Raw genomic sequence first — 25,671 nt, forward strand, 5'->3', positions numbered from 1 at the left:
GATTTATCCACCAGTGAATGCATCGTCAATAACATCATCACATCTAGAGGGCCAGGTGGGTGGAGAGTGCCATTCCAGTAGGGTGTTTTGCCAACTTCCTCTGGAAATTAAATATAAACACCATCCCTTCTCCTTCCCCTTGCCGGCCTAACTGGATTTTCCACCAGGTTAACTACCCCGAGTCCTCAGGAGGATGGGCCACAGACGGCCCAAGGCACTGTGGAGTTTCCACAATGCTGGAGAGTCTTATGAATACAGCCGATCGCTAATTTACAGTAATGGTCCTTTCTGGCTTCTTCTCTGGCTCTTCTGTGACCAGCATCAGACTGGCTGCTGTCAGCGCAGAGCCCGCTTCGGATCCTCTGTCCCTCTCTCTGACCCTTCCCTGCTTGTGCTCTCTTGCTCTCTCTCTCAAAAATAAATATTAAAAAAAAAAAAAGAAGAAGAAGAAAGGGGCACATGAGTGACTCTGTCAGTTAAGCGTCTGACTCTTGATTTCAGCTCAGGTCATGATCTCATGGTTCACATGTTCAAAGCCTGCATCAGGCTCTGCATTGACAGCACGGAGCCTGATTGGGATTTCTCTTCCCTCTGTTGGCCCCTTCCCCGCTTGTGCTCTCTATCTCGAAGTAAATAAATAAATTTTAAGATATTAAAAGGAGAAAATAAAAAAAGAAATACAATTACATACTGCTTTATGAGCTCTAAGGAAAAGTTCAGGTGCTCTAATGCACAATCTCAGATGGCCCCTGTGGAGCTTGTTAATCTGTCTACAATTCCTTGGCATTCCTCCCATCGAGAGGAGGGTCTATGTCCTCCCCTCCTGGGGCCCAGATGGGTTTCTTGTGGCTGTTTCAACCCAATATAATATGTCAGAAATGGCAAACTGCGATGTTTGAGGTTGGGCCCTAAAAGGTGGGACAGCTGCCATCCTCCTCACTGGAATATCTGCCCTTGAAGCTTCCAACCACCTGCAAGCAATGTGACTGCCCTAATGCCACCATGTTGTGAGGGAGCCCAAGCAGTCCAGAGGCTACAAGACGAGGGCAGGAAATGCCCAGCCAGGTGCTGAGGGCCCCCAGCTCCAGCCCTCTCACCACAACCATGTGAGAGACTCAGATCCAGAACTGCCCAGCCAAGCCCTTCCCAAATTCCAGACCAACAGAAACCTTGAAAGATAATAAAGTGACTGTTGCTGTTTTGAACCACTTTTAGGATGATCTATGTGCAATAACAACGACTAATCAGAAAAGCCTCTTTGAGCATGTGACATTTGAACTGAGAGATCTCTCACTCTGAAGGGTGACAGGGCTCTATTTTTGTTTCAAAAATGGCAGCAGGGGCACCTGGGGGGCTCAGTCATCGAAGCGTCCGACTTCAGCTCAGGTCATGATCTCGCGGCTCGTGAGTTCGAGTCCCGCGTCAGGCTCTGTGTTGACAGCTCGGAGCCTGGAGCCTGCTTCGGATTCTGGGTCTCCCCCTCTCTCTGCCCCTCCCCCACTCACGCTCTGTGCATCTCTCTCTCTCTCTCTCAAAACTAAATAAATATATTTTAAAAATAGGGGCACATGGGAGCAAAGAGGCCAACTGGGGGGGATACTGCCATGGCCTGGGTGACAGCGAGGTTGGTTCAACCAACTCAGGGGAAGGGGGGGCACACAGAGGAGGAGGAGGGTGGCAGGAATTTTGCCAGAAGTGGCAACAGGACTGGACAACTACACAGGGGGCATGAGGGCTTGTGGGCAGGAGGTAAATGGGGTTCCCTGTACTGATGGGGGTAACACTAGAGGAAGAGGTTTGGGGTGCAAGGGAGCGAAACATTCAAATACGAACAAGTTATGTTTGAGATGCGACATCAACATGCAATGAGTCTGGGATTCGGAATAGAGGTTTGTGTTGAGAGGCTCAGTATAACCAAATGGCTACCTCATGAGCCACCGACACATACACACAGCCAACCTAACTTTGTGGTGAGACCCTGTGTTTGTATTAATCGGGGTTCTGCAGAGAAACAGAACCGGTAGGAGATTAGATAGATAGATAGATAGATAGATAGATAGGGGCAGAGTTTATTTGTTGAGTAACACACAACTGAGGAAGCTGGCAAGTCTAAATTCCACAAGACATGCCAGCAGGCTGGAGACCCAGGAAACGGCTGATGTTGCAACTTGAGTCCAAAGGCAATCTGAAGGCAGAACTACTTCTGCCTCGGAAAACCTCAGTCTTTGGGGCACGTGGGTGGCTCAGTCGGTTAAGCATTCAACTTCAGCTCCCGATCTCACGATCTCACGGTTTGTGGGTTCGAGCCCCGTGTCGGGCTCTACACTAACCGCTGGGAGCCTGGAGCCCGCTTCAGAGTCTATGTCTCTCTCTCTCTCTCTCTCTCTCTCTCTCTCTCTGCCCCTCCCCACCCACACTCTGTCTCTCACTCTCTCTCAAAAATAAAAATTAAAAACAAAGATTAAAGGGGCGCCTGGGTGGCTCAGTCGGTTGAGCATCTGACTTTGGCTCAGGTCATGATCTCGCCGTCTGAGTTCGAGCCCTGCGTCGGGTTCTGTGCCGACGGCTCAGAGCCTGGAGCCTAATTCAGATGCTGTGTCTCCCCCTCTCTCTGTCCCTCCTCTACTCACACTCTGTGTCTCTCTGTCTCTCAATAACAAATAAATGTTAAATTTTTTGTAAATATTGTAAAAAAAATAAAAATTAAAAATTAAAAAAAAAAGCCCTCAGCCTTTTTAGTTAAAGCCTTCAATTGATTAGATCAGGCCCACCCACACTACGGAGGTAATCTGCTTTACTCCAAGTCTACTGATGTGAATGTTAACCTCGTCTAAAAAATACCTTCACAGTGTCATCATAGACTGGTGGTGGCCCTGCTGTCTAGGTACCACGGCCTAGCCAAGTTAACACATAAAATTCGCCGCTGCACATCCTAGAGCTGAAATCGGAGGCAGCCTTTGAGTTAAGCAATGGAATTGGTAGGGAAAAGCCAGTATCTCAGAAGGACGGAGTCTTTCCGGAATCGCTCATCCCAAAGCAGCTAGAAACGATGGAGGAGGGGATGCCCTATGACACGGCAACGCAGAGCTCTGTCCAGGCTAAGGCCAAGTCTGAGTGGTAGGGCCTGGGGGAGCCACTGAGAATAGCCCTGAGTTGCACACACAGCTAGGGCGTCCTGGAAGGCATGTCAGGATCGCTGGGCTATCCTGCTCAGAGCAGAGAGGTGGAGGAGGATGAGGCGGTTCCAGCCCAGTGTGGAACCCAGCCGAAACTCAAAACTGGTGCATCGACTAGACCTAAGTAACACTAGCCCAGCCTTGACCATTACCTCAAGAGCGACTTTGCCAAGGACTTTTTAACCTCTCTAAGCCTCCATTTCCCCATTTGTGGATGTGAGGGGTGACAAGAGTTCCTGCTGTGAGCACTTGCTCTCACCATCATAAACGGAGGCAGTACACGAACTCACCAAATGAAACCTTATGAACAAACACAAGTGATGGGAGGTTAGAGCACTCCCCGCAGCTGTTCTGCCTCAGGCACACCCAGGCAGAAACATGTCAGCGGCGAAAGACCCGCTCCAGGTCTCTCAGTAATGCTCCTCTACCTGAATTTAAAGCCTCAGAGCAGACAGTCCCTCTCCGAAGCAATAAAGCCATCTGCCATTAGAACTTTTATGTCCCCCCCCTGCCGCCCCGCCCCTAACAGGCACTTCTGCATAACAGCGCTCACCCTCTTGTGATGGCTAATTTTGTGTCAACTTCATTGGGCCATGGGGTGCCCAGACAGTTGGTCAAATGTTATTCTGGATGTATCCCTGAGGATGTTTTCAGCTGAGGGTATTTTAAAGTTGAAGGCCTGAATGGAACAAAAAGACTGATCTCCCCCAAATGAGAGGGGATCCCTCCTGCCTGGTGGCCTTGAGCTGGGACATCAGTCTTTCCTTGCCTTCAGGCTCAACTGAAACGTCAGCGTCCGGGCCTCCAGCTGCTTAGCCTCCAGACGAACCTATCACACCAGGGCTTCTGGATCCCCAGCCTGCCAGCCGTAGGTCATGTCACTTCGCAGCCTCTGTAGTTGTATGGGCCAATTCCTTACCATAAACCTCTGATATACATACATACATATCCTAGTATTTCTGTTTCTGTAGAGAGCCCTAACCAATCCACCACTACTTAGATCCCAAGGCTCTTTGATGAGATTCCACTGTTCAGCCCAGCCACGCACCAGCAAGGGAAGACCTTCCAGAAACTGGACCTGCCTGGGCAAGTGAGGCTGACTGGACTCACCCATTTTGGTAATATCTGGTATTGGTCCCCAGGTATTCTTGACTCCCCCACATCACAGGCACACAGTAGGATTGTACATCCCCACCCAAAGGAGTTTAAAGCTGGGCACCACCATAGGAGCCGCTTTGTTGGGCTAATGAATTGTGAACACAAGTGACATGCATCGCTCGTGACCCATACAGGCTCTGCCTCCCTCTACTCCAGCAACAGGCGAAGCCCGGATGGTGCCGCTTCTTCAGCACGGGTCCCAGAGTGGGCACAAAGCATGTCAGGGCCCCAGCTAAGCCACAGTGGACATGAAGCGCAGGCAAGAAATCAACCCGTGGTTTTGTGCTCCTGAGGCTTGGGGGGCTGTTTGTTACGACAGCCTAACATCGTCCTGACGGATTCACTCTCTGCATCATTGACATCTGGCTCTCGTAGACAAGGCAGAGCCTTCACGGGGACTTCCGGCTCCAGTTCTGAAGTGGACGGCAGGCAAATGAGACCAGTCGTGGGTGGTTCTACTGTGCAAATCTGCTTTAGATCTTTTTATGGCTTCCCATGGCCCTTAGCGCTAAACCCTCTCCCGATCTGCTCCTGCTAACATGTCGGGTCTCACTTCTCTCGGTTCCAGGCTCTGTGCTCTCTGCTCCAGCTACACAAAACTGCATCAAGTGGGCATTCCCCCGATTCCAGACTCTGGTTCTCTCTGCTTTGAAGATCCTTCCTCTCACCTCGCCCTTCTCCATCCGCCAGCACCACCCTTCCCCCCGGCAACCTCCTAGGCAGCCTCAGGTTCAATGCTGTTTCTCCAGCTCTCCTGCAGACACCTGTGTGAGACCTCATCTCAGTGTAGCATCACAGCCTGTTTGCTCGTCCACCTGAACCCAGACTGTGCCTTCATATTCCCCATGCCGAGCCCAGCGTTTGACAGTAAAAGCCCAATAAAGGTTTGTTACGATCAAAGGAAACAAAGAAGGAAAGGAGGGAGGAAGGACCAACAGACAAACGTGATCTTTCACTCACTTGTACTGTTCTTTGGCCTGCATAATGACAAAGTCCCACTTGTAGTTAATTTTTTTGTTCAAGAAGTTGTAATTTTCCTAGAAATGGAGAACAAAAAGAACGCTAAGCCCCACAACATAGGCTGTGTGCAGAAGGAAGCAAGCTCTAAGTCAATGAGGGCATGCCCCTGGCTCTAGACGCAGCCAGAGGATCTCCCATCCCAGCTTTGCGAAGGCATTCACTCAGAAGGTAGCACTGAATTCTCAAAAAGCCTTCACAACAAAAGCCCTCACAAAAAGATCTAAAGCTTCTCAAAAAGCCACACCCTGGCTTGGATTTTTTTTTAATAAATGTATCCCAAATCTGATTAGGAAGAGGGGAATCGTGTGAGGGGAAATGTAGAAACTCAGTATTCAACAACAGAGCATCACAAATGCACAAAGACAAATCCTAACATTGGTATGATGTGGGCCCTTCGAAATACATATTTGTAAAGAATAAAAACACAGCAAGATTGTTGCTGTCTGCACAGGAATCTAGCCTTTTGAGGGATGCGTGTGTTCTTTGAGAAATCTGACTCATGCGGCCTAAAAGCAAAGCTACACTATTGTTTTCCCATCACAAACTCAAGTTCACATCTGTTTATCACATAATGTCCATTATCATGCATATTAATTGTCTCATTAATAGGACAGCGAACGGAAGGGAGTAGCTACTGTGTGTCCAGTAGCCACGGAGGCAAGGGCTTAAATTACAGCAGGAGAAACTGAAGCTTGACATGGGGAAGAATTTATTTCAGTAAGCTGCTTCCAAATAGATGGATGGATGAATAGTATATGGATGGATGGTGGGTGGATGGATGGATGGTGGATGATGGATGGATGGGTGATGGATGGATGGATGGATGGTGGATGGATGGATGATGGATGGATGGATGGATGGATAGATGAATGGATGGATGGATGGATGGAAGGATGGATGGATGGATGGTGGATGGATGGATGGTGGATGGATGATGGATGGATGGATGGATGGATGGATGGATGGATGGGTGGATGGATGGATGGTGGATGGATGGATGATGGATGGATGATGGATGGATGGATGGATGGATGGTGGATGGGTGGATGGGTGGGTGGATGGATGGATGGTGGATGGATGGATGATGGATGGATGATGGATGGATGGATGGTGGATGATGGATGGATGGGTGATGGATGGATGGATGGATGGATGGTGGATGGATGGATGATGGATGGATGGATGGATGGTGGATGGGTGGATGGGTGGGTGGATGGATGGATGGTGGATGGGTGGGTGGGTGGATGGGTGGATGGATGGATGGTGGATGAGTGGGTAGGTGGGTGGATGGATGGATGGATGGTGGATGGGTGGGTAGGTGGGTGGATGGGTAATGGATGGATAGACGGTGGGTGGGTGGATGGATAGGTGATAGATGATAGATGTATGGTGCATGGATGGACGGTGAATGGATGAATGGATAGATGGTGGATGGACGGATGGGTAGATTGTGGATGGATGAATGGATGATGGATGAATAAATAATGGGTGGGTGGATGGATGGATGGATGATGGATGGATGGATGATGAGGGTACACATGATGTAACCAAGGGGGAAGAGGAAAAAAAACAGCTCAAGACTTTATTCCAATTATAATAACTTATATTTGAAAGCATGTCTGTACCTTTTCATATTCTTCTAAAATCCCTTTCTTCTTTATATTTCGCTTGGCTAGATAGATGGCTGCAAAAGAAAGCAATGACATTTTCCATCATCACCATATTTTAAAACTGCATCTGCGCCATTATTGCACAAGGCTGCTGTGCTTGGCTTGGTAGGGAGAAGTTTCAGCAGATCCTTGCTCCCTTCCCTGGGAACACACCCAATACAGATGTGAACGGACATAAAGGTCATGATGACAGTAAGACAAACGTCACCAAGGTGCAGCAAGTAAATAAGCAGCATGTTGAGCACTACCAAAGGCATAGGGGGATGGAGTTTTACCATAGTCTGTATCTTCAGCCGGCCACTGCTGGGTGGGCCAGAAATACGGCGTCTATAAAAGAAACCAGGAAAGCACGTAAGCGTGGGCTTACAACCCACGCTGTTGACTGTCCCCCTGGGCCCCCAGCCCTGCGGCTTGAGATGAAACGACCTCAGCCCCCTCCCCCACCATTTCTAAAGTTCTGATCTGTGAGGATATGAAGCCATGCAATTACCTTCTCAGATAAGATTAATCCTATATTAACACCAAGGTCAAGGCCAAGACCCACCTGAAACCGGTAGAGGCTGTTGTCAGGCTTGAGTACGAGATTCCTGGGATCCTGCAGAGGGTAAATGTAGCCATATTTGACAATAAAGTTGCCCAAGTTCTGTGCCTCTGGGAAGAAACAGTTAAGACATGGAAGTTAACAGCGGACGCTGAAGGCAGAAGCTCATTGCCCATCCCCCACAGAGCACCCCAAACTCCAGGAGAGGCGCCTCATCCAAACAGCACTTCATCTGAGGAGAGAGGACAGTGGTTCCTGAACTTGGCTATGGGCAAATTTCAGCTGGGGAGCATGGTAAGAAGAAGACTTCCCCAGCTCGACCCCCAAGAATGACAACTCATAAGTCTGGGGGGAACCAGAGAACCCAAATGTTCATGGGTATCACAGGTGGTCCACTGAAGATGTTTGGAGAAGCTTCTTTGGGCCCTTTGGGTCTGGAGAAGTCCCCAGGAGCAGGGAGAGAATGTCTCTGACCACCAGAGAGTTCCTCCCTCAAAAAGGAAAGGAAAGAGGAGGACATGTTTACTGTCAACTTCTATCCCCAAGCTCCATTCTACCAGCAACCTAGGTACGGATCCCCCCTGTTCCTCCCCACCTCACTTTATTACCTAGCCCACCTCCAATGTGCTTGGAAACATAGCCTTGTTTCTGGATTTGCATCAATTAAAGGAAAACCTTCCTGGCTCTTTCTCAGAGTCACCAATGAAGCAGGTGTCTTGCCATCATCGAGAGAATTTTCTATCCCTGCCGTCCTCGGGCCCAAGGACCCAACCCACAACCTCTCCTGTATCTCAGCCGCCAACGCTTTGAGAGACTTTCTCCCCATCCCTCCTTCTTCATGTCTCACTCCCCGCCCCCCCCCCCATCGTAGACAAGTCTCATTTTCTATGCCGTGTGATACCAAGAGCCTTTTTTCCTAGTGGGAAGTCTGTGCCTCAGATTCCTTCTGTTCCAACCCATCCCTCAAAGTGCTGCAAACATCCTAGTTTACATATGATTATCACACATATGGCTCAAAACTCCCCCATGACCTCCTATTGGCTGCCTCCCAGACGAAACTTGGAATCTGCAAATAAGCCAGCTACACGCCTGTCCCTCCCCTGCCCTCCATACCCAGCTGAAGTCATTGCTCCCAATTTCCCCCTCGTCCCCCTCTCTGTCTCATTCAGTCCATTTCTACACCACTGCTCTTGCTGGTTTCCCCTCTGGGAAGACAGACCCTCGGAACTCCCCTCCACAGTCCGCTAGCGGCCCTTCTTTCGAGACCAGCTGTATGTGTGCATCACCCCTCCAAGACTTCTGTCTTGACTGATTCTTCCCCGGTTGCCTGTGATTTACGTGCTCCCAATATTTTGAATGAAACAACCATTTTTCTTCCCCAATTATCTGTCATGCCTTCACTTCTGATTCTGGTTGTTTTTCACACGAATGCCTTGTCTCTCCAATGTCAATTTCTCAGAGACGGAGGCTAAGCCTCCATTTAGTCTCTGGCCTCCAGAGATTCTTTGGTCCTTGTCGACGGAGTGCCTGAGGAGCTCTCACCCAGATTGGAGATCCAAAGCCGCTGGGCGATCCACTGGAGAATATCACTGCCTGCAAACCAGAGGTATTTGGCCATCATCAGAGTTTCCCAGCCCAGCCCCCGACCTCCACACCCTCCTCCACGCTGTTACCCCACGGGGTCTCCTCCAGGCTCAGCTGTGATCTCATCCCTCATTGGCTCAAAACTTTCAGGGCCTCCCCTCCACCACACCCCCGTCACTATGTTCAACCCAAAACCCCACAACCCATAATTCAGGGTCGTCCACGATCTGACTCCGGCCAGATTTCCAGCTTAACATCCCCCCACACCCTCAATCTTCACCTCTCTTGTGGTGCTTATTTCCTTACCTTACAATAATTTGTGCATGGACTAGTATTTATCAAGTAGGAAGTAAAGAGCCTAAGTCTGAGCCCTGAAAAAAACCAGACCCAAGGCATGCTGCCTGTGGGGCTCCAGATGGAGCCTGGTCACATGAAGGGACATCAGAGCCAGGGATGGGAGGAAAAGTGGGAATGAGCCAAGGGTAGGGGATGGTTCTCCCCGGCTCCCAAGTTCCCAGGCAGAACTCTGAAGAGTCCAAAAATTCAAAATTCAGACCTGGCCTCTCAGGTCATTGTGAAAGTACTCTGGTCGAAGCAGGAGGGTGGGACATATTCTAGTAATACTCTGTGAATTGATTTATAACTTCAGACAATGGAACGGGAACACCATTTGCAGTCAGGCCCTGGGCTCGGCAGGTCTTAGGGGCCAGCCTGGGAACAATAATGCAGAGTGAAGACTGGTGAGGGAAAAAAAAAGCAGGTGAGGCAGACAGGGATGAGATCAGGCAAGATCAGGAGAGAAGAAGCACCCCCTCCCGCCCATCTCCCAAGGATTCAGATTTATCTAAGGGCCAAAGCGAGCCAAGTTCCAAAAGCAATCCAGAACTGTTGCAGGACCCCAAGGAGCTGTGTGGTTCCTCCTCAACCTGGGCCCTGCACCCCCTTAGTGGAACAGACTCCTTGTACGAGGAAGGCAATAGTTCCCCTGAAGAAAGATGAGATGTCCTGGAAGGAACCACCCTTCACCAGACACCATCTGGCAAACAGCAATAACCACATTTTCCAGCAACTTCACAGGCCAACCTTGGACCCCTGCCTGCATGAGAACTGGCCCACAGCACACATCAAGAAGGAGGATCCGGGTCTGAGACCCCAATGCCCGTGTCCTTGTGGCTGGACTGTTGCCCGTGATAGATACTTCCCTCTTCAGAGCCAGTGAAGGGGCATTTCTTCTGGGGCCTTCCAGGGAAGGCCCTTATCACCCACTCACACACTCTCTGGGCTTAATTACCTGCCCGCAGCATGACTTAGGATGGACAACCTGTAATTCTTACCTTCCTATCCATGCCCTGGGGCACAAACATTCAGACATTATCTCTGTCCTTGCCCATATGCCCACCGTTCTCGCTTCCAGTGGGTTCTCGTCTATTGTTCTTAGTTTTATTCACCCCTGGTTGGCTGTTCTCAAGCAAAAGCCTTCATCTAAAATCCTCCTTAAAATCCTAGGACTGGATGTTTTAGACTTTCCACCCCAGGTTTCCTTGAATGCTACTCGGGAGGCATGTAGACCGAGAGAGAGAGAGAGAGAGAGAGACCCAAGCAGACAGCAGTTTGATTAGCGCTCTCCACCAAGGAGCCGAGGGTTTTCTCATCCACTTGACTGCTTCCCGAAATAGACCAAATGGGATTACAGAGCCACCGGCATCGGCACCACGTGGTCTATGCTAATAGCGTGGCAGCCTCCGCGTCAGCCACGGTCATCCCCAGAAGTCCTGGGTCACCTGCCATCTGAGGAGTTAGAGACTGATTACCCGGTTTGCTTTTATTAGTGCTGATGCAGGACCCAAGGCTTCTCCCTGAGACCCGTTCCAGCGGCAGCTGAAATTCACCCACACAGGAGGAACAAGAGAACACATGGCAGGGTCGGCCGCCTCGGCCAAATCCAGGAACCACGGGCGCCCCGTGTGCAAGGAAAAAGAGCAGCTTATGCGCACTGACAGTGGGTAAGGGTATGGACACTGGAGTCACACAGCTGGGATCAGATCCAAGCTCGGCCACGTGTGAGTGTAGTGACACGGGGACACGTTGCTGAGCCTCTCTGCTTCTCCATGGCCCCACCTGCAAAATGCGGATGGTCGTGTCTATCCCTAACTTTGTTGTGGGTGTTAAGTGACACAGTGTGGGGAATCGCCTGCTGTCACCACACATCAAGCATCCATGCTTGCTGACCACGTGCACAGTACTATCTCACCTAACACCCGCCATCATTCTCGTAGACAGGGATTGCAAATCCTGCTTTTTTTTTTTTAATGTTCATTTATTGATTTTTAAGAGAGAGAAAGAGAGAGAGTGCACAAGCGGGTGAGGGGCAGAGAGAGAGGGAGAGAGATGATCCAAAGCAGACTCTGCACCGTCAACGGAGAGCCCGACGCAGGGCTCAAACTCACGAGCTTTGAGATCATGACCTGAGCCGAAGTCAGATGCTTAAACCGACTGAGCCATCCAGGCGCCCCCCACTATTCCTGCTTTTAAAATAAGAACACTGAGGCAAGGGCTACACGGCTTGAAAAAGGCACCTGAAAGATTCAATCCCAGGTGCCCCTCGACGTCCAGTGTTCTCTGCACAGCGCTAGGCCAGCACCGGCTCACGCATTCAGCAAACTTCTGTTAAACCTCCCCCCCCTGCCTGACCAGCAGCTCTGCTAAGCACTGGGGTTACCCAGGTGAGAAAGATGCGATGTGAAGGCTTCCCAATCCAGTGGAGAATCCAGGCCACAATTAATGACAACCAGGAGCGGAGGGGGGCGGGGCAGGGATGCCTTCGGAAGAATGGTCCCGGTTCCCCCCCACCACCCCCACCCCCCCCACCCCCCCCCCCCCCCCCACCACCCCCACCCCCCCGTACATCTTAAAGGCTGGGAGGAAGCAGGACCACCCTGAGCAGGGAGTCTGCCCATTTATTCCTGCTCTTTGGGCGCCTGTGCTACACTGGTTCCTAGCCTCTCCCGGGGGTGGCTCGTCAGTTTCCTTTTCTTCTGTGAGCTACTCTGTTCCTTTCGGGTCAACTGCTCTTTTGCTCCAACCAGCCAGGTTGGTCTTCTGTGGCTTGCACTCACGGAAGCCTGCATGATACACTGATGGTGGGGGCACTCTTTCTTCCAAGCAGATAGAAAGGGAAACAGGACAGTGTCAGCCAGCTTATCTCTGCCAGGACCAGGGCACCTCGAGTGAAAAAGAGTGAGGTCGTGGCGGGGGGAGAGAGTGAGGGTTCACAAGGAGCAGAACAGAGTGGTGAGTCCCAGGCTTGTGCTTTGAGAAGCTGTCTGTTTCTGCAGACACTATGTCTCGGTAGGAAACACGCTCTTGACCGAAAAACCAAAATCGTACGACATATGCGACCCATTAATCAAAATTCATTCTTCTTTTGTGGTTCGGTCCCTTCTGCCAATGTCCTCAAATGATGCCCCTTTATCCCACATCCAGAGAAAGGAGACACTGGCGCCATCCCGTGGGGTGGTTAAGGAGGATGCCAGTATATTCAGATGACTAACGGATGCATGAAAAGATGCTGAACGTCACTCATCATCAGGGAAATACAAATCAAAACCACAATGAGATACCACCTCACACCAGAATGGCGAACATTAACAACTCAGGGGGCGCCTGGGTGGCTCAGTCGGTTAAGCATCCGACTTCAGCCCAGGTCATGATCTCACGGTTCGTGAGTTCGAGCCCCGCGTCGGGCTCTGTGCCGACAGCTCGGAGCCTGGAGCCTGCTTCGGATTCTGGGTCTCCCTCTCTCTCTCTGCCCCTCCCTAGCTCACGCTCACTCACTCTCTGTCTCTCTCTCTCTCTGTCAGAAATAAATAAACTTGAAAAAAAACTCAGGCAACAACAGATGTTGGCAAGGTTGCGGAGAGAAAGGATCTCTTTTGCACTGCTGGTGGGAATGCAAACTGGTGCAGCCACTCTGGAAAACAGTATGGAGGTTCCCCAAAAAATTAAAAATAGAACTACCCTACCCAGCAATAGCACTATTATATCCTTTATCTAAAGGGTACAAAGATGTTGATTCGAAGGGGCAAGTGCACCCCCAATGTTTATAGCAGTGATATCAACAATAGCCAGATTATGGAAGGAGCTCAAATGTCCATCGACCGATGAATGGATAAAGAAGATGTGGTATGTATACACACACACACACATACACACACACACACACACACACACACACACACACACACACACAATGGAATATTACTTGGCAATCAAGAAGAATGAATTCTTGCCATTTGCAACAATGTGGATGGAACTAGAGTGTATTATGCTAAGCGAAATAAGTCAGAGAAAGATAAATATCACATGATTTCACTCATGTGTGGAATTTAAGAAACAAAACAGACGAACATAGGGAAAGGGAAGGAAAAATAGGATAAAAAGAGAGAGGGAGGCCAACCATAAGAGACTCTTAACTACAGAGAACAAACTGAGGGGTGCGGGAGGGGAGGGGCTGGGAGGACGGGCTAAATGGCTGATGGGCATTAAGGAGGACACTTCTTGGGCTGAGCACTGGGTGTTATATGAGTCACTGAATTCCACTGCTGAAACCATTATTACACTGTATGCTAACTCACTTGGAGCCCAATTTTTAAAAATTAATTAATTAATAAAAAGAGAAAGATGTCAGCGTGAATCAGACCAGGGTGGAACAAAGACCAATTTATTTCTGCCAGATAGTATTTTTCTTCCTCATGCTACCTGATTTCATCAAAACAAGGCAAACAGAAAGCGGCAGTAAAAGCTTTTTAAATGACCTCCCGGGAGGGATGGCTTCACTAAGTGCCCCACTGGTTCTTTTTCTCCTTTCCTTTCCGACCCCTTCCTCAGAAGGAACCTGTGGTCCAGGAATCAGCAAACTTCCTCTAAAGGGCTGTACATATCTTCACTTCGGGGAGCCATAATTCAGTCTCTGCACAACTGTGTAACTGTCACTGTGGCGTAAAAACAGCCAAAGATAAAACACAAGTAGGGACGTGGTTGCGTCCCAATAAAACTTTATGTGTAAACACAGGCCACGGGCCGAACTGGGACCTTGAGCTCTGGGCCACCATTCCCTGCGTGTGGATGGTTCGAGGCCAAGACTGAGTCACAGGATACATTACCTGTCATGGCGTGAGGGACACTGGTGACCAGGACCTTCTGGTTCTGCATCCTGACCCCCGTCTCTGGGTTCTGCATGTCCTTCACCAACGCTTCAATCTGCAAAACAGAACCCAAAAGGCTGGCTGACCGGAACCGTTTTTCTCACAGACACAAGCACCCTCGCCGGGTTGGGGAGCCCAGAGAAATGCGTTCTGACTCGGAGACGCTGCGCAGGCCTAAGAGAGAAGGTGGCACTTAGCAGAAGGGGATTTTCATGGACAGAAAGTGAGAGGACAAGAGGAGCCGAGGCACAGGAGGACGACAGTGCCCGGGGTGAGAGAGGGACAGAAAACAAGGGCAGACGAAGCCAGAACGACAGGTGGGAGCCAGATCACAATGGGCCTCGAATGCCATTCCCGGAGCGTGCATTTTGCTCCAGCAGTGACTGCTGGAGAGGAGCGTCATCCAGCCCACGTTTGCGAAGTGTGGTCCACGGCGGACAGAAGAACACTGAAGCATGAAGAAGTTTGCCAGGGTGGACGCAAGTGGGGACATCCATTTGAAGCTACTGCAACGGTCCAGGCAAGAAATGGTGGGGCTCCCATGCTTGCCACTTCTGCCCCGTGGTCTCCTCTCAGGAGAGCAGCCAGGGTAAGTCTATCAGTTATTCTGGAAGATGTCCCTCCTCCGCTCAAAACCCTGCAAAGGCTATTCCACTCAGAGGCAATGGCAAAGTTCCCCTACTGCTCTAGTGGCCGGGACCCCTTCCCCCCTGACTTTTCTCCTACCGCTGCCCACCTGGCTGCCTCCCATCCAGCCACAATGGCCACCTTGCTGCTCTCTGGCCATGCCAAGAGTATACCAGCCTCCTGCCCCGGGGCCTTTGCTCTGGCTAGTCCCTGTGCTTACACCACTCTTCCCAAGAACCTACGTAGCTCACTCACTCACCACCTTCTTCAGCTAACATTCTCGGGAGGCCTGAGACCATCCTACTTAATGCTACGACTTTGAACTCCACCCCTGGCATTCCTGACCTCCTACTCGCTTTTTCTATAGCGCTCAGCTTCTAACCGAGGAAACTATCTACCTAGTGATTACACTGTTTATTGCATGATTCCCTTGATCCTAGAAAGTAAGTTCTTCAAGGGCAGGTCTTCTGTCTGTTATTGTCTGAGGCTGTATTATGACTGCGTGGCCTAGAGCCTGACACACAGGTGATACTCCATAAGCGACTGATGCATGAGTTAATAAATAAATGAAGACAGCAGCAGGAAAGATAATAGGAAGGCGTGGCTTTTAGAGCCCTAGTTAACTCGAATGAACCGTACTTGCAAGTGATTGACTTGTTCAGTGAGGGGGGCAAAGTCTGTAACTCCTGTGATCAGAGTTGCCAGTTACCCAAATAGAAAATGGAGAAAATGGAAAGGAAGGAGCACCTTCTGGAAGCAAACGCTTCTGCTTTCGAACGTTGACCGAGCTAGCCAGAGGGTCAGGCAGGGGATGGGAAATGAAGGCCTCAAGTTCGAAAGAGATAAAGGTCAGAGATAAGAATCAGTCGTGACTATCGAAGAGAGATTGAAACAAACAGAAACAGTGAACCGTCCGAGGAAGAATGAACCGCAGGAAGACAGACACAAGGACACCCGTGGTGGTCTTTAGAGTACTTTTTAAACTGTTATTAAAAAAAAAAAAAATAGTCTTCCACTTGGAAAAATTAAACAGAAGTAAAGTCAACTGAAGGATATTTTAAAACAAACCGGATGGGTTGGCACAGTTTAGAAAAGGCAACCCGGAGGGACGGGCTAACTGGGCAAGGGGCATTAAAGAGGACACCTGCTGGGATGAGCACTGGGTGTTATATGTAGATGAATCACTAAATTCTACTCCTGAAATCATTATTGCACTATGTGCTAACTTGGATGTAAATTTTAAAAAATTTTTAAATTAAAAAAGAATAAAGTGGAGCTATAGGAAAAAAAAAAAGACAACCCAGGTGTTTCTCTTGTCAATGTTTACGATGGGAATTGACGAAGCCCATGCAGAGGTTTCGAGCTCCATGTTCCCCCAGGAAACCGCTTACTCATGAAGAAACCATGTATCCCCAAGCCTGCCAGGTGCCTGCAAGGGTCCGTCAGTCGCTCAACAACCAGCCATGGTGGACTCAGGAAAACCAAAGATAAGGCGACGTGGCCCCTGAGCCCACGGAGCGCACCGTCTGGCACAAGGATATCATAGGACAACACGGGAAGTGTGATGGCAAAGGTGAGTTCCTGGGATCACGAGGACACAGTAGTGCCAGGAGGGATCAGCAGCGGGGACTTTCGGAGTGAGTCTTCAAAAGACGATAGGAACCAGGGATCAGAGAGGGTGGGGGAAATGGTGGGCCATGGCATTCCAGGCTCCGGGGGCAGCAGGAGCAGGAGCATGAAATACGAAGGAAGGAACAAAGGTAGGAACACAGACCTTTCCTGTCCTTCTGTGGCCAGAAGCCTTCCCCCCGCCCACAGCCCGCTGTATCCTCATGAAGGGCTGCATCTCAAACCCAACCTGTCTGCATCCCAACCGCCACCCAAACCGAAACAGGTCACTGGTCCACCCGCTTCCCCTCCATTTCACTAACTTGGTTATATCATCGTCCTCCCGCTTTTTAATAAAATAACACTCCCCCACTCTGTGCAGCCCTTCACAATTACCTTTTAGACTCTGCTCAGTGCTTGCAGTGAGTGCAAAGGGAAGCCCGCGATTCTGGCAGCTTCGTGGGGTTTCATTTCTCTACCAACTGCAGGATTTCACTTAACCTCTCTGAACGTCCCTCCTGGACCATAAATGGGGACACTGATAGTATGTGCCCGAGTAATTGACACAGTTTTGTAATCTCTTAGCATCTCATTAAGTAATCAGGCAAAAAATGCTTTACGAGGCCAGACAAATGTTATAGACTCGTAAAGATGTACAATAAGCATGAAGATATATACTTTGTCAGGAGACATGTGTGTTAGTGGTTATGGTTTGAATCAGTAACAGCAGCAGCTTTCATACTCGGCACGCAGGGCTGTGTTCAGATGCCCGGGAATAAAAACCCTGCTCTACTTACCGTGCAAATGCAGGTATTTATCAAGCATTACTAAGCGCCCAGCACTGTGGGGGGTACAACGAGGTAGAAAACATACTCCAAGTCCGCGGAGGATTGGGAAGACACGTGTATAAAAATAAAAGGGTAACTAAGATAAATGCTAGAGATCTGGGTGCAAATCCCTGCTCAATATACAAGCCAGGTCAATTGCTAAATTTCACTAAGACTCATTTTTCTATAACCTAGAGATGACAGTAATACAGAGACGACAAAAGTACCTATATCATCAGAGGGATGTTGCAAAGATTACATGAGATGAAGCGCTTAAAGCACTTGGTATCATGCTATGCACAGAGTGTTCAGTAGACAGCAGTTGCAGGCTGAATTAGGCACCAAAAAAATAGGCAAGGTGCTGACTGGAATAGGAAAAGAAATAGCCAGGAAAAGAAAAGGATAACTGAGAAGATCCCCCCATACACACACAAAAAAAAAAAAACATAGAGGGTGTATAGGAAGGGAGGGATGGCCTGAGAAGGCCCCAGGGTTCTCTACACAGGGAAGCGAAGAGATTGAACTTGGCCCCCTCTTGCACAGTTGGCGGGAATGCAAAATGGTACCGTTGCAGTGGAAAACAGTATGAAGGTTCCTCCAAAAATTAAAACTAGAATTCCCAGCAACCCCGCTTCCCGGTACACATTGAAAAGACTCGAAGCCAGGATCTCGAAGAGATATTAGCACTGCCGGGTTCGCTGCAGCATCGTTCCCAACGGCCAAGATGGGCCAACGGCCTAAACGTCCATCAGCAAGTGAACAAGGCAAAGGGTGCCACAGACATACAATGGGACATTAGTCAGCCTTTACAAAGAAGGACATCCCGCGGTATCCCACGATAAGGATGCGCCCGGAGAACACGTCGCTAGGCGGAGTAAGAGCCAGTCACAGAAAGACGGCATGATCCCACTTACGTGGGGTACCCAACAGGCAAGTTCATAGAATCAAAGAGTGGAATGGTGGTGCCAGGGGCTGGGGGAAGGGAAATGGGAGCTGGGTTGCCAACCAACAACTATCAACTGGGTTGCCAACCAACAACATGCAGCTCCTCTGCATGGAGCTGGGTTGCCAACCAACAACTTTCAGTCAAGCAAGGTGCATAAGCTCTGGAGATCTGCTCTGCCATATTGTGTCTATTAACAATAGACGGTTGTTAACTATGCTGCTTGTGCACTCAAATTTTAAGAGGGGAGTACTCCCGGTAAGTGTTCTTACCATAATAAAGTAAAACTTTTATTTTTTTAAGCTTATTTCTTTATCTAGTGGGGGGAGGGAAGGGGTAGAAAAAGATGGAGAGAGAGAGAGAATCCCAAGCAGGCTCCACGCTGTCAGCACAGAGCCCAACGCAGGGCTCGAACTCACCGCCCGTGAGATCATGACCTGAGCCGAGATCAAGGGTCGGATGCTTAGGCGACTGAGCCCCCCCAGGCGCTCCCACAATAAAATAAAAATTTTAAAGAGAGAGTGATAGACAGAGATTGCACCCAGCTGCATCGGAGGTGAAGGGTCACACAAGAGAGCAGGACTGAGTACGAGCTCCATCTGCCCAGACACTTTCTCGGCTCACGGAGTGTTCCAGAACAGAAACTATCCGTTTCCGCTCCAGTCAGAGCTGCCATTCTTGGCCTTCTGCAGCATCAGGCTCTTGGCCACTGCCTAGAGCCTGCAGTGAGGGAGCAAAGGGGTGAACCCAGCAGGGTGTTGGAGGGGCCGAGAGGAGGCCGCTTCTTCTGGACTTGGGGGACCCAGGAGCCGTGCGCTGCGGGGGTCACTCCTGCAGTTCTCAACCCACTGTGAGCCTCAGATTTATATGCTACTCCAAGAAATGCCTGATTTTCTGGTGTGAGGGCTCAGGCCTCCCCTCTCTCACATTAGCTGCCAGATGAAATCCCATATTTATTCACAAAAAGTCTTAGACGGGGCACCTGGGTGGCACAGTTGGTTAAGCGTCCCAACTCTTGATCTCAGCTCAGGTCATGATCTCACGGTTCCTGGGCTGGAGCCCATGTCTGCACCATCACGACACAGTCTCGTCGGGATTCTCTCTTTCTCTGCTCGTCTCTCACTCCTGCGTGTGCGCACTCTCTCTCTCGCAAAATAAATAAGCTTTTTTTTTAAGTTTATTTATTTGCCCTGAGGGGTGGTAAGGGCAGAGAGAGAGAGGAAGAGAGAGAATCCCCAGCAGGCTCCGTGCAGATCAACACGGGGCCCGATCCCACGAACCGTGAGCTCACGACCTCAGCCAAAACCAACTCTTAAGACCTCTTAAGACCTCACTCTTAACCAACTGAGCCATCCAGGTGCCCCTGAAAATAAGTAAACTTTAAAAAAAAAAAAAAAAAAAACTCTTGCACGAGACAACAATGTTTCATAAGAACAGGGAGTCGAGACATTGGAGAAGAAATAGAAATTGCCTTATGAGTTAGAAATCGGATAGAAAGTCAGCAGATTGGATTCCTTCTCTTCGCATTTAAAAAAAAAAAAGGCTAGTTATAAAGAGTTTGAAAATAATCTTCAGAGGAGGAATAATGAGAGTTATTTTAAAAACACAGTGAGGGGAGGCACATTTCTTTCAGGCAGGTATGTCACCCGTCACAGAAAAGAAGGGCTGGTGGGAGGAGGGCACAGCACGTGAACCTTGAGAACATTCTGAGGGAGTTCAGGCCGCTGAAACTCCACTCGATTTGCCTCAGACTTTTCCTCGTATAAATTCCTCCGAGGGGGCTCCCCAGTTCTCGAAGGAAACTCTTGAGAGACTCTGCTGTGGGCTGATTTGTGAACCCCGAAATTTGTATGTTGAAGCCTTAACTCCGAGTACCTCAGAAGGGGAGTGTATGTGGGGGACAGGGTCTTGAAGTGGTAAGTGAGGTAAAATGAGGTCGTTAGGGGGGCCCTAATCCAAGAGGGTTGTGTCCTTATGAGAAGAGGAAATTAGGGGCGCCTGGGTGGCTCAGTCGGTAAAGTGTCTGACTTCGGCTCAGGTCATGATCTCACAGTTCATGAGTTCAAGCCCCGCGTCGGGCTCTGTGCTGACAGCTCGGAGCCTGGAGCCTGCTTCAGATTCTGTGTCTCCCTCTCTCTCTGACCCTCCCCTGCTCATGCTCTGTCTCTGTCTCAAAAATAAATAAAACATTAAAAAAAATTTTTTTTTAAATATGTTTTAAAATTTAAACTTTAGGGGCGCCTGGGTGGCTCAGTCAGTAAAGTGTCTGACTTCGGCTCAGGTCACGATCTCGCGGTTCGTGAGTTCCAGCCCCGTATCAGGCTGTCTTAATGTTAGGGTAGGACCTGCTTCAGATGCTCTGTCTTCCTCTCTCTGCCCCCCTCCCCCTCCTCTCTCTCTCTCTCAAAAAAAAAAAAAAATTTTTTTTAAAAACCAAGAAGAGGAGGAGATTAGGACACAGACACGTCCGGAGGGAAGACCACGGGAGGACACGGGGAGAAGGCGGCCGTCTGCAAGCCAAGGAGAGAGGCCTCAGAGGAAAACCAACCGTGTCCGCTCCTGGTCTGGGATTTCTAGCCCCCAGAGCTGTGAGGAAATAAATCTCCGTTGCCACAGAGCCCATGGCACTTTGTCACGGCAGCCCGAGCAAACTAGCAGACGCTGGGCTCTAGCATCCACCCCGAGAGAAAAACCCCTTTGCGCATCGCGGAGGAGAGAGAATCCCAGTCGTTTCCAGGTTCTCCAGAGAGCGGGCGAGAAGCCCTTGCCTTTCAGCTCCAAACGGCTGCCAACTCTCACACCTCCCCCTGGTGTCCCGTGGGCGTCCCCCGGGGCTGAGGCACAGGCCAGCCCTCCCCACCTGCAAATGTCAAGGCCAACGCCCAGCCAGACTCCGCCAGATCCCGTTCCCGGGCACAGACAAAGGCAGCACAGCCAGGCCGCGCTGGCACCCCTCGCCCTGTGACCCCGTGTCGGGGGACAGTGTCGGGGGCGGGAGGTGAGGGCGTGGGCCCCACGTTTCTTCTCTCAGGAGCCGTCGTGCTGCACTGTGACTACCAGCGTGCCAGGGAACCCCGACATCACAGAGGAGCAGACACGACGGCTTTGACGCCCCGACATCCCACCCTCCACGCCCACGCCACTCCTCACATTAAGGAGCTGTCACTCACTGTGCAAGATCTCCGGGGCTGGAATTTTCCTTGAAGCCGGAGAAGGCTCCCAGGGGGATGATAATAATCAGTCCTTGTCTCTACAAAGACGGGCAAAATGAGCCAGAACCATGGGGTTGTTGTGCTAACAGACAAGAAGGGGCTCCTGCTAACATGCCTGGCCACACAGAGGCCTGCTGACCCCCGCCTTCTCACGCGGGGTCCCGCACACCCTCACGAGCGCCACACCCTCATCGGTACTCAAATCCTGCTCTGCCCACGCTGGTCAACAGCCCAGGAAGCGGGGCGCCTGGGTGGCTCAGTCGGTTGAGCGCCGACTTCGGCTCAGGTCACGATCTCGCGGTCCGTGAGTTCGAGCCCCAAGTCGGGCTCTGTGCTGACCGCTCAGAGCCTGGAGCCTGTTTCAGATTCTGTGTCTCCCTCTCTCTCTGCCCCTCCCCCCTTCATGCTCTGTCTCTCTCTGTCTCAAAAATAAATAAACATTAAAAAAAAAAAGAGTCAACACTTAACCAACTGAGCCACCTTAGCGCCCCAATATCAATATATTTTAAGTGCAACCGGGGTAGAGAAGCACTCAGACCCTCAAATCAGAATCGTCTTTCTAGACATAAACCGAGTGGCTTTAAAACAGCAAACAGCTTCTCGCTGAATGCAGAAGGCATCAAACTCCTCACGCCAAGTACAAAGCCCCCAGTTCTGGGCCCTCCTTACCTGCCAGCCTTCCCGTCCGTCGACCTCCCGCTGTCCCGACCCCTGATGACCCCCCCATACCAATGTGACACTTCACACATCCGTGTGTTGTACCTGCCTAAAAACTCACTCATCTTCCCATCCTCCTGGCAAAGAAAACTAACTTCTGGTACCTCAGCTCGGTTGCAACCCCCTTTATGAAACCTGTCCTGATTCCCCTCACCCCGGGCAGAACTGACCATTCCTCACATTGTGTGAGGTGCGTGTGTGTGTGTGTGTGTGTGTGTGTGTGCGCCTCTCTTTGTGTAGACAGATATAGAGATACATGTCCTCTAACAAAGTCTACCACGACCTTGAGAGCACTTCTCTTCTTATTTACGCATCCGGCTTTCTCTGGGAGACTCTAAGCTCCGGGAGGAAGGGGCCAAGTCTTAATCCCCCCAAGAGTCCCCAGCACCTGGCACAGTGTAGCACATAAGTGCAGGATTATGTGTGCGTGTGTGGAGTGAAAGAGTGATACGAGCAAAACATACCATGCTCCACCCACACCTCCTAATATTTCTGTGTCTTCACTCCCTTCACAAGCAAAAGCAAATGCCAGAAGCCACACCAGAAAGCATAGCGTCTAACAGGAGGCTTCCCCCGTGGCACCAGGAGAGTCAATCCCATGGTGTATCCCAAGGACAGCAGCACGGGTACTCGCTTGGGATGGCGATCTGGCGATCACAGAGGGGACGAGCCAACATTACAACAGGAGCCCATGGGTGTTGCAAACATGGGGAGCAGTGCACTGTGTGTCACACACACACACACACTTAGCATATGCCATTCCCTCTGCCTGGAACACCCTTCCTTCCCTTTCTCTCTTTCTAGAACTCCCATTTATCCTCTGGTTCTCAGCTCCACGTCCCCCATGCACTTAGGTCAGGCCTTCCCACAGCCTCCACTCCGCCCAAAGTTCATAGCATCATATCACATTTGGGAACAGATGATGGTCAGTCCCGTATTTTTCCTGGTTCCTCCACCCAGTGGCTGTATGACTGGGGCAAGACACCTCTCTGACCTTCAGTTTCCTTCTCTGCAAATGGTGATAACATCTGTCTTGTGGACCAGATGGGATAATGGGACACAGCATCCTTCATGAATATTCATTAACTATCTCACTGAATATTCACTGAGTGGTGAATGACACCACGCCCACGTCCACATTCTTTTGGTCTGGGTCTTTCTCCAGAAGGCTGGGCATCTAGCTCAGCTGGCTCGTTAGGGACCCCTGGCAGGGCTCTTGAAATTGGCTCTAAGGAGCTCTGTGACCTGACTGAGGACCTCAGGATACACAGACAGACAGGGTCCCTTCCACGAGGCAAAGGGAAAGATCGGTACTGGAGGTGTGGGCAGAGTCTGGGGGACAGAGAAGGAAGTCCCTCTGCTCAAGGGGGGGTGGGGAGAACCGGCCTTCACCGAGGAGGGCTGGGAAGTTGGCAGGTGAGAAGGGGAGAAAGGGCTTTCCCAGGAGAGGAGCCTGGTGTCTGAAAGGGCACAGCGTTCCCAGAAAGGTAGGGGGGGGTCATTGAGGCCGGAGCCCCACTGAGTACCGTGGCCGCTCTGTTTTGTTTCCCTGGAGGGCAGGTGCGGAAGGCGGCTGGGAGGTAAAGAGAGGTGGGTCAGAGCAGGATCCCGAGGGGCTGGGGCTGAGCAGATTGTACTTTACCCTGTGTGCATGGGAAGCCAACAGAGGGTTTTGGGCTGAGGGGATCAGTGTCGATTTAGGAAAGAAAATCAGTGTGCTTATGAAGCACAGGGTGGAGGTAGACAGACTGAGGGGGAGCAGGGGAGCTGGAAACCAAGACACCAGACGGAAGGCCAGGTAGAGAGAGGAAAATCTACCAGATAACAGTCATGATGGAAAAGAGTGTCCGAGATTCAGAAAACAGAACGTCTCCAGATCATTACTTTCTGGAAGAAGAAGACAGTCTCGGGAAAATCCTGGAAGATGATTTCTGGCTCTCAGAGATCAGACTTAGGAATTTACGCTTTGAGAAACTGGCGTCTGTCTGTTTCATGGATGGTCCTCGCACCTCTAATTCCTGGAATATACACACACGCTTCTTGAAGTAGGTGGACCACGTGTGACCGACTGCCCCCGGTGTGCCCGGGACCATCCAGGTTTTAGCGTTGAAAGTCCTGGTCCAATCAGGACAGTTGGTCCCTGCCTACACCAATCTGCTGAGCTCCAAGGGCTCAAGGCAGAGTTCTTATTGTCACAAAGCATTGAGCTAATTCTACTCAACAAGATAAGCCTAAGAGGGCGTACACGCACTGTGAAAAATGGCTGTACATGGGGATGAAGGGTGGGCAAGGGACCTGGGACCCAATCCTTTGCGGATCTCTTCTGACACTGGCTATCTCAAAAGCCCAGAGCAAAAGGAGCCAGTTCCACCCCAACACATCCCCCCACGAGGTACATGCCACATCCCAAGTGTCCTCAGGCGGGTCCCCTGTGCCTGGCCACTTGGTCTGAGAAAGCCTTTGCAGAGGAAGGGGGAAAGGTTCTGACTTCTACCGCCAGCACAGACAGACCCAAGATCCACAAATGCACGCACTCGGGTGAGGAACCTTAGGACAGTATCGGGATTCTGTCTCAAATCTGACACAGCCTCCGCTGGACTGCCTTCTGGCACCCTTCTCTCCAGAGTAACAGGTTGTTGTCTAGCCTCCAACCGACCGTCGCCCCTGGCTTCAGAGTCTCCGCTACAAACAGGTTACACGTAAACCTAATCATTATAGTCTTAAAACACACGCGTGCACACACACCCACACAGAGCAAATAAGTCATTTAATATCATCAAGCGGCACTAACGGACCGCAGGCGTGCCCTCCGCTCCCGGCCACACGCTCCGAGCCTCGCCAGCATCCCCGCGCTCACTTCCCAGAGTTGGGAGCCTGCGCACCTCCCGGGGCCCAGGGCACCGGACCGCGCTCACCTTCTGGAGAAATGCCATCCTCGGCCTGTACTGTTGGCCTTGGTGTCGGATCGTCATCCTGGCCCCCGGGTGGATTCGGAACCGGAACGCCGGCGGCCCGCAGGGGGTGGGTGGGGGAGCCCCCGGCGCAGGCGCCCGCGCGCCCCGCACCCGCCGCGGCGTCCGGGGGGAGGAGGGCGGCCCGGAGCGCGGGCCGGGGGCGGCTGCTGCCGGCGGCGCCCCTCTCCTCGGCCTCGGCTCCCGCCCCGGGAAAGCGGCTGGAATGCGCGCCGGCCAATCAGCGCGCCGCGCCGCGGGCTCATTAGCATGCGCTGCGCCGGCGCCCACCTGCCGCCAGGGGGCGGCGTCCGGCCCCCGCGGGACCCCGCGGAGCCTCAGGTGAGACCCGCGCGTCCGGGACCCGCCGCCGGGAGGATCTGTCGCAGAGAGTGCGCCTTTCCACCCGGGGCAGAAGTGAGGTATGTGCAGA

The 25,671-nt window shown here is 51.1% G+C and overlaps 1 protein-coding gene across 1 annotated transcript in view; it reads right to left on the reverse strand.

The window, feature by feature from the left end:
- Nucleotides 1–25,262, reverse strand: part of RGS9 (regulator of G protein signaling 9) — a 69,265-nt gene extending 44,003 nt beyond the window's left edge. The window contains exons 1-7 of the mRNA XM_042966735.1: nucleotides 25,203–25,262; nucleotides 14,312–14,408; nucleotides 9,108–9,158; nucleotides 7,569–7,675; nucleotides 7,300–7,351; nucleotides 6,980–7,038; nucleotides 5,295–5,371 (exon numbers count right to left, since the gene is read on the reverse strand). Of these exons, the coding sequence (XP_042822669.1) occupies nucleotides 5,295–5,371; nucleotides 6,980–7,038; nucleotides 7,300–7,351; nucleotides 7,569–7,675; nucleotides 9,108–9,158; nucleotides 14,312–14,408; nucleotides 25,203–25,259 (500 nt within the window). The 5' untranslated portion in view covers nucleotides 25,260–25,262. The remainder of the gene's footprint in view (nucleotides 1–5,294; nucleotides 5,372–6,979; nucleotides 7,039–7,299; nucleotides 7,352–7,568; nucleotides 7,676–9,107; nucleotides 9,159–14,311; nucleotides 14,409–25,202) is intronic.
- Between the last annotated feature and the right edge of the window lie 409 nt (nucleotides 25,263–25,671).

This window comes from Panthera tigris, chromosome E1 (genome assembly GCF_018350195.1).
Source record: "Panthera tigris isolate Pti1 chromosome E1, P.tigris_Pti1_mat1.1, whole genome shotgun sequence".
NCBI classification, from domain to species: domain Eukaryota; kingdom Metazoa; phylum Chordata; class Mammalia; order Carnivora; family Felidae; genus Panthera; species Panthera tigris.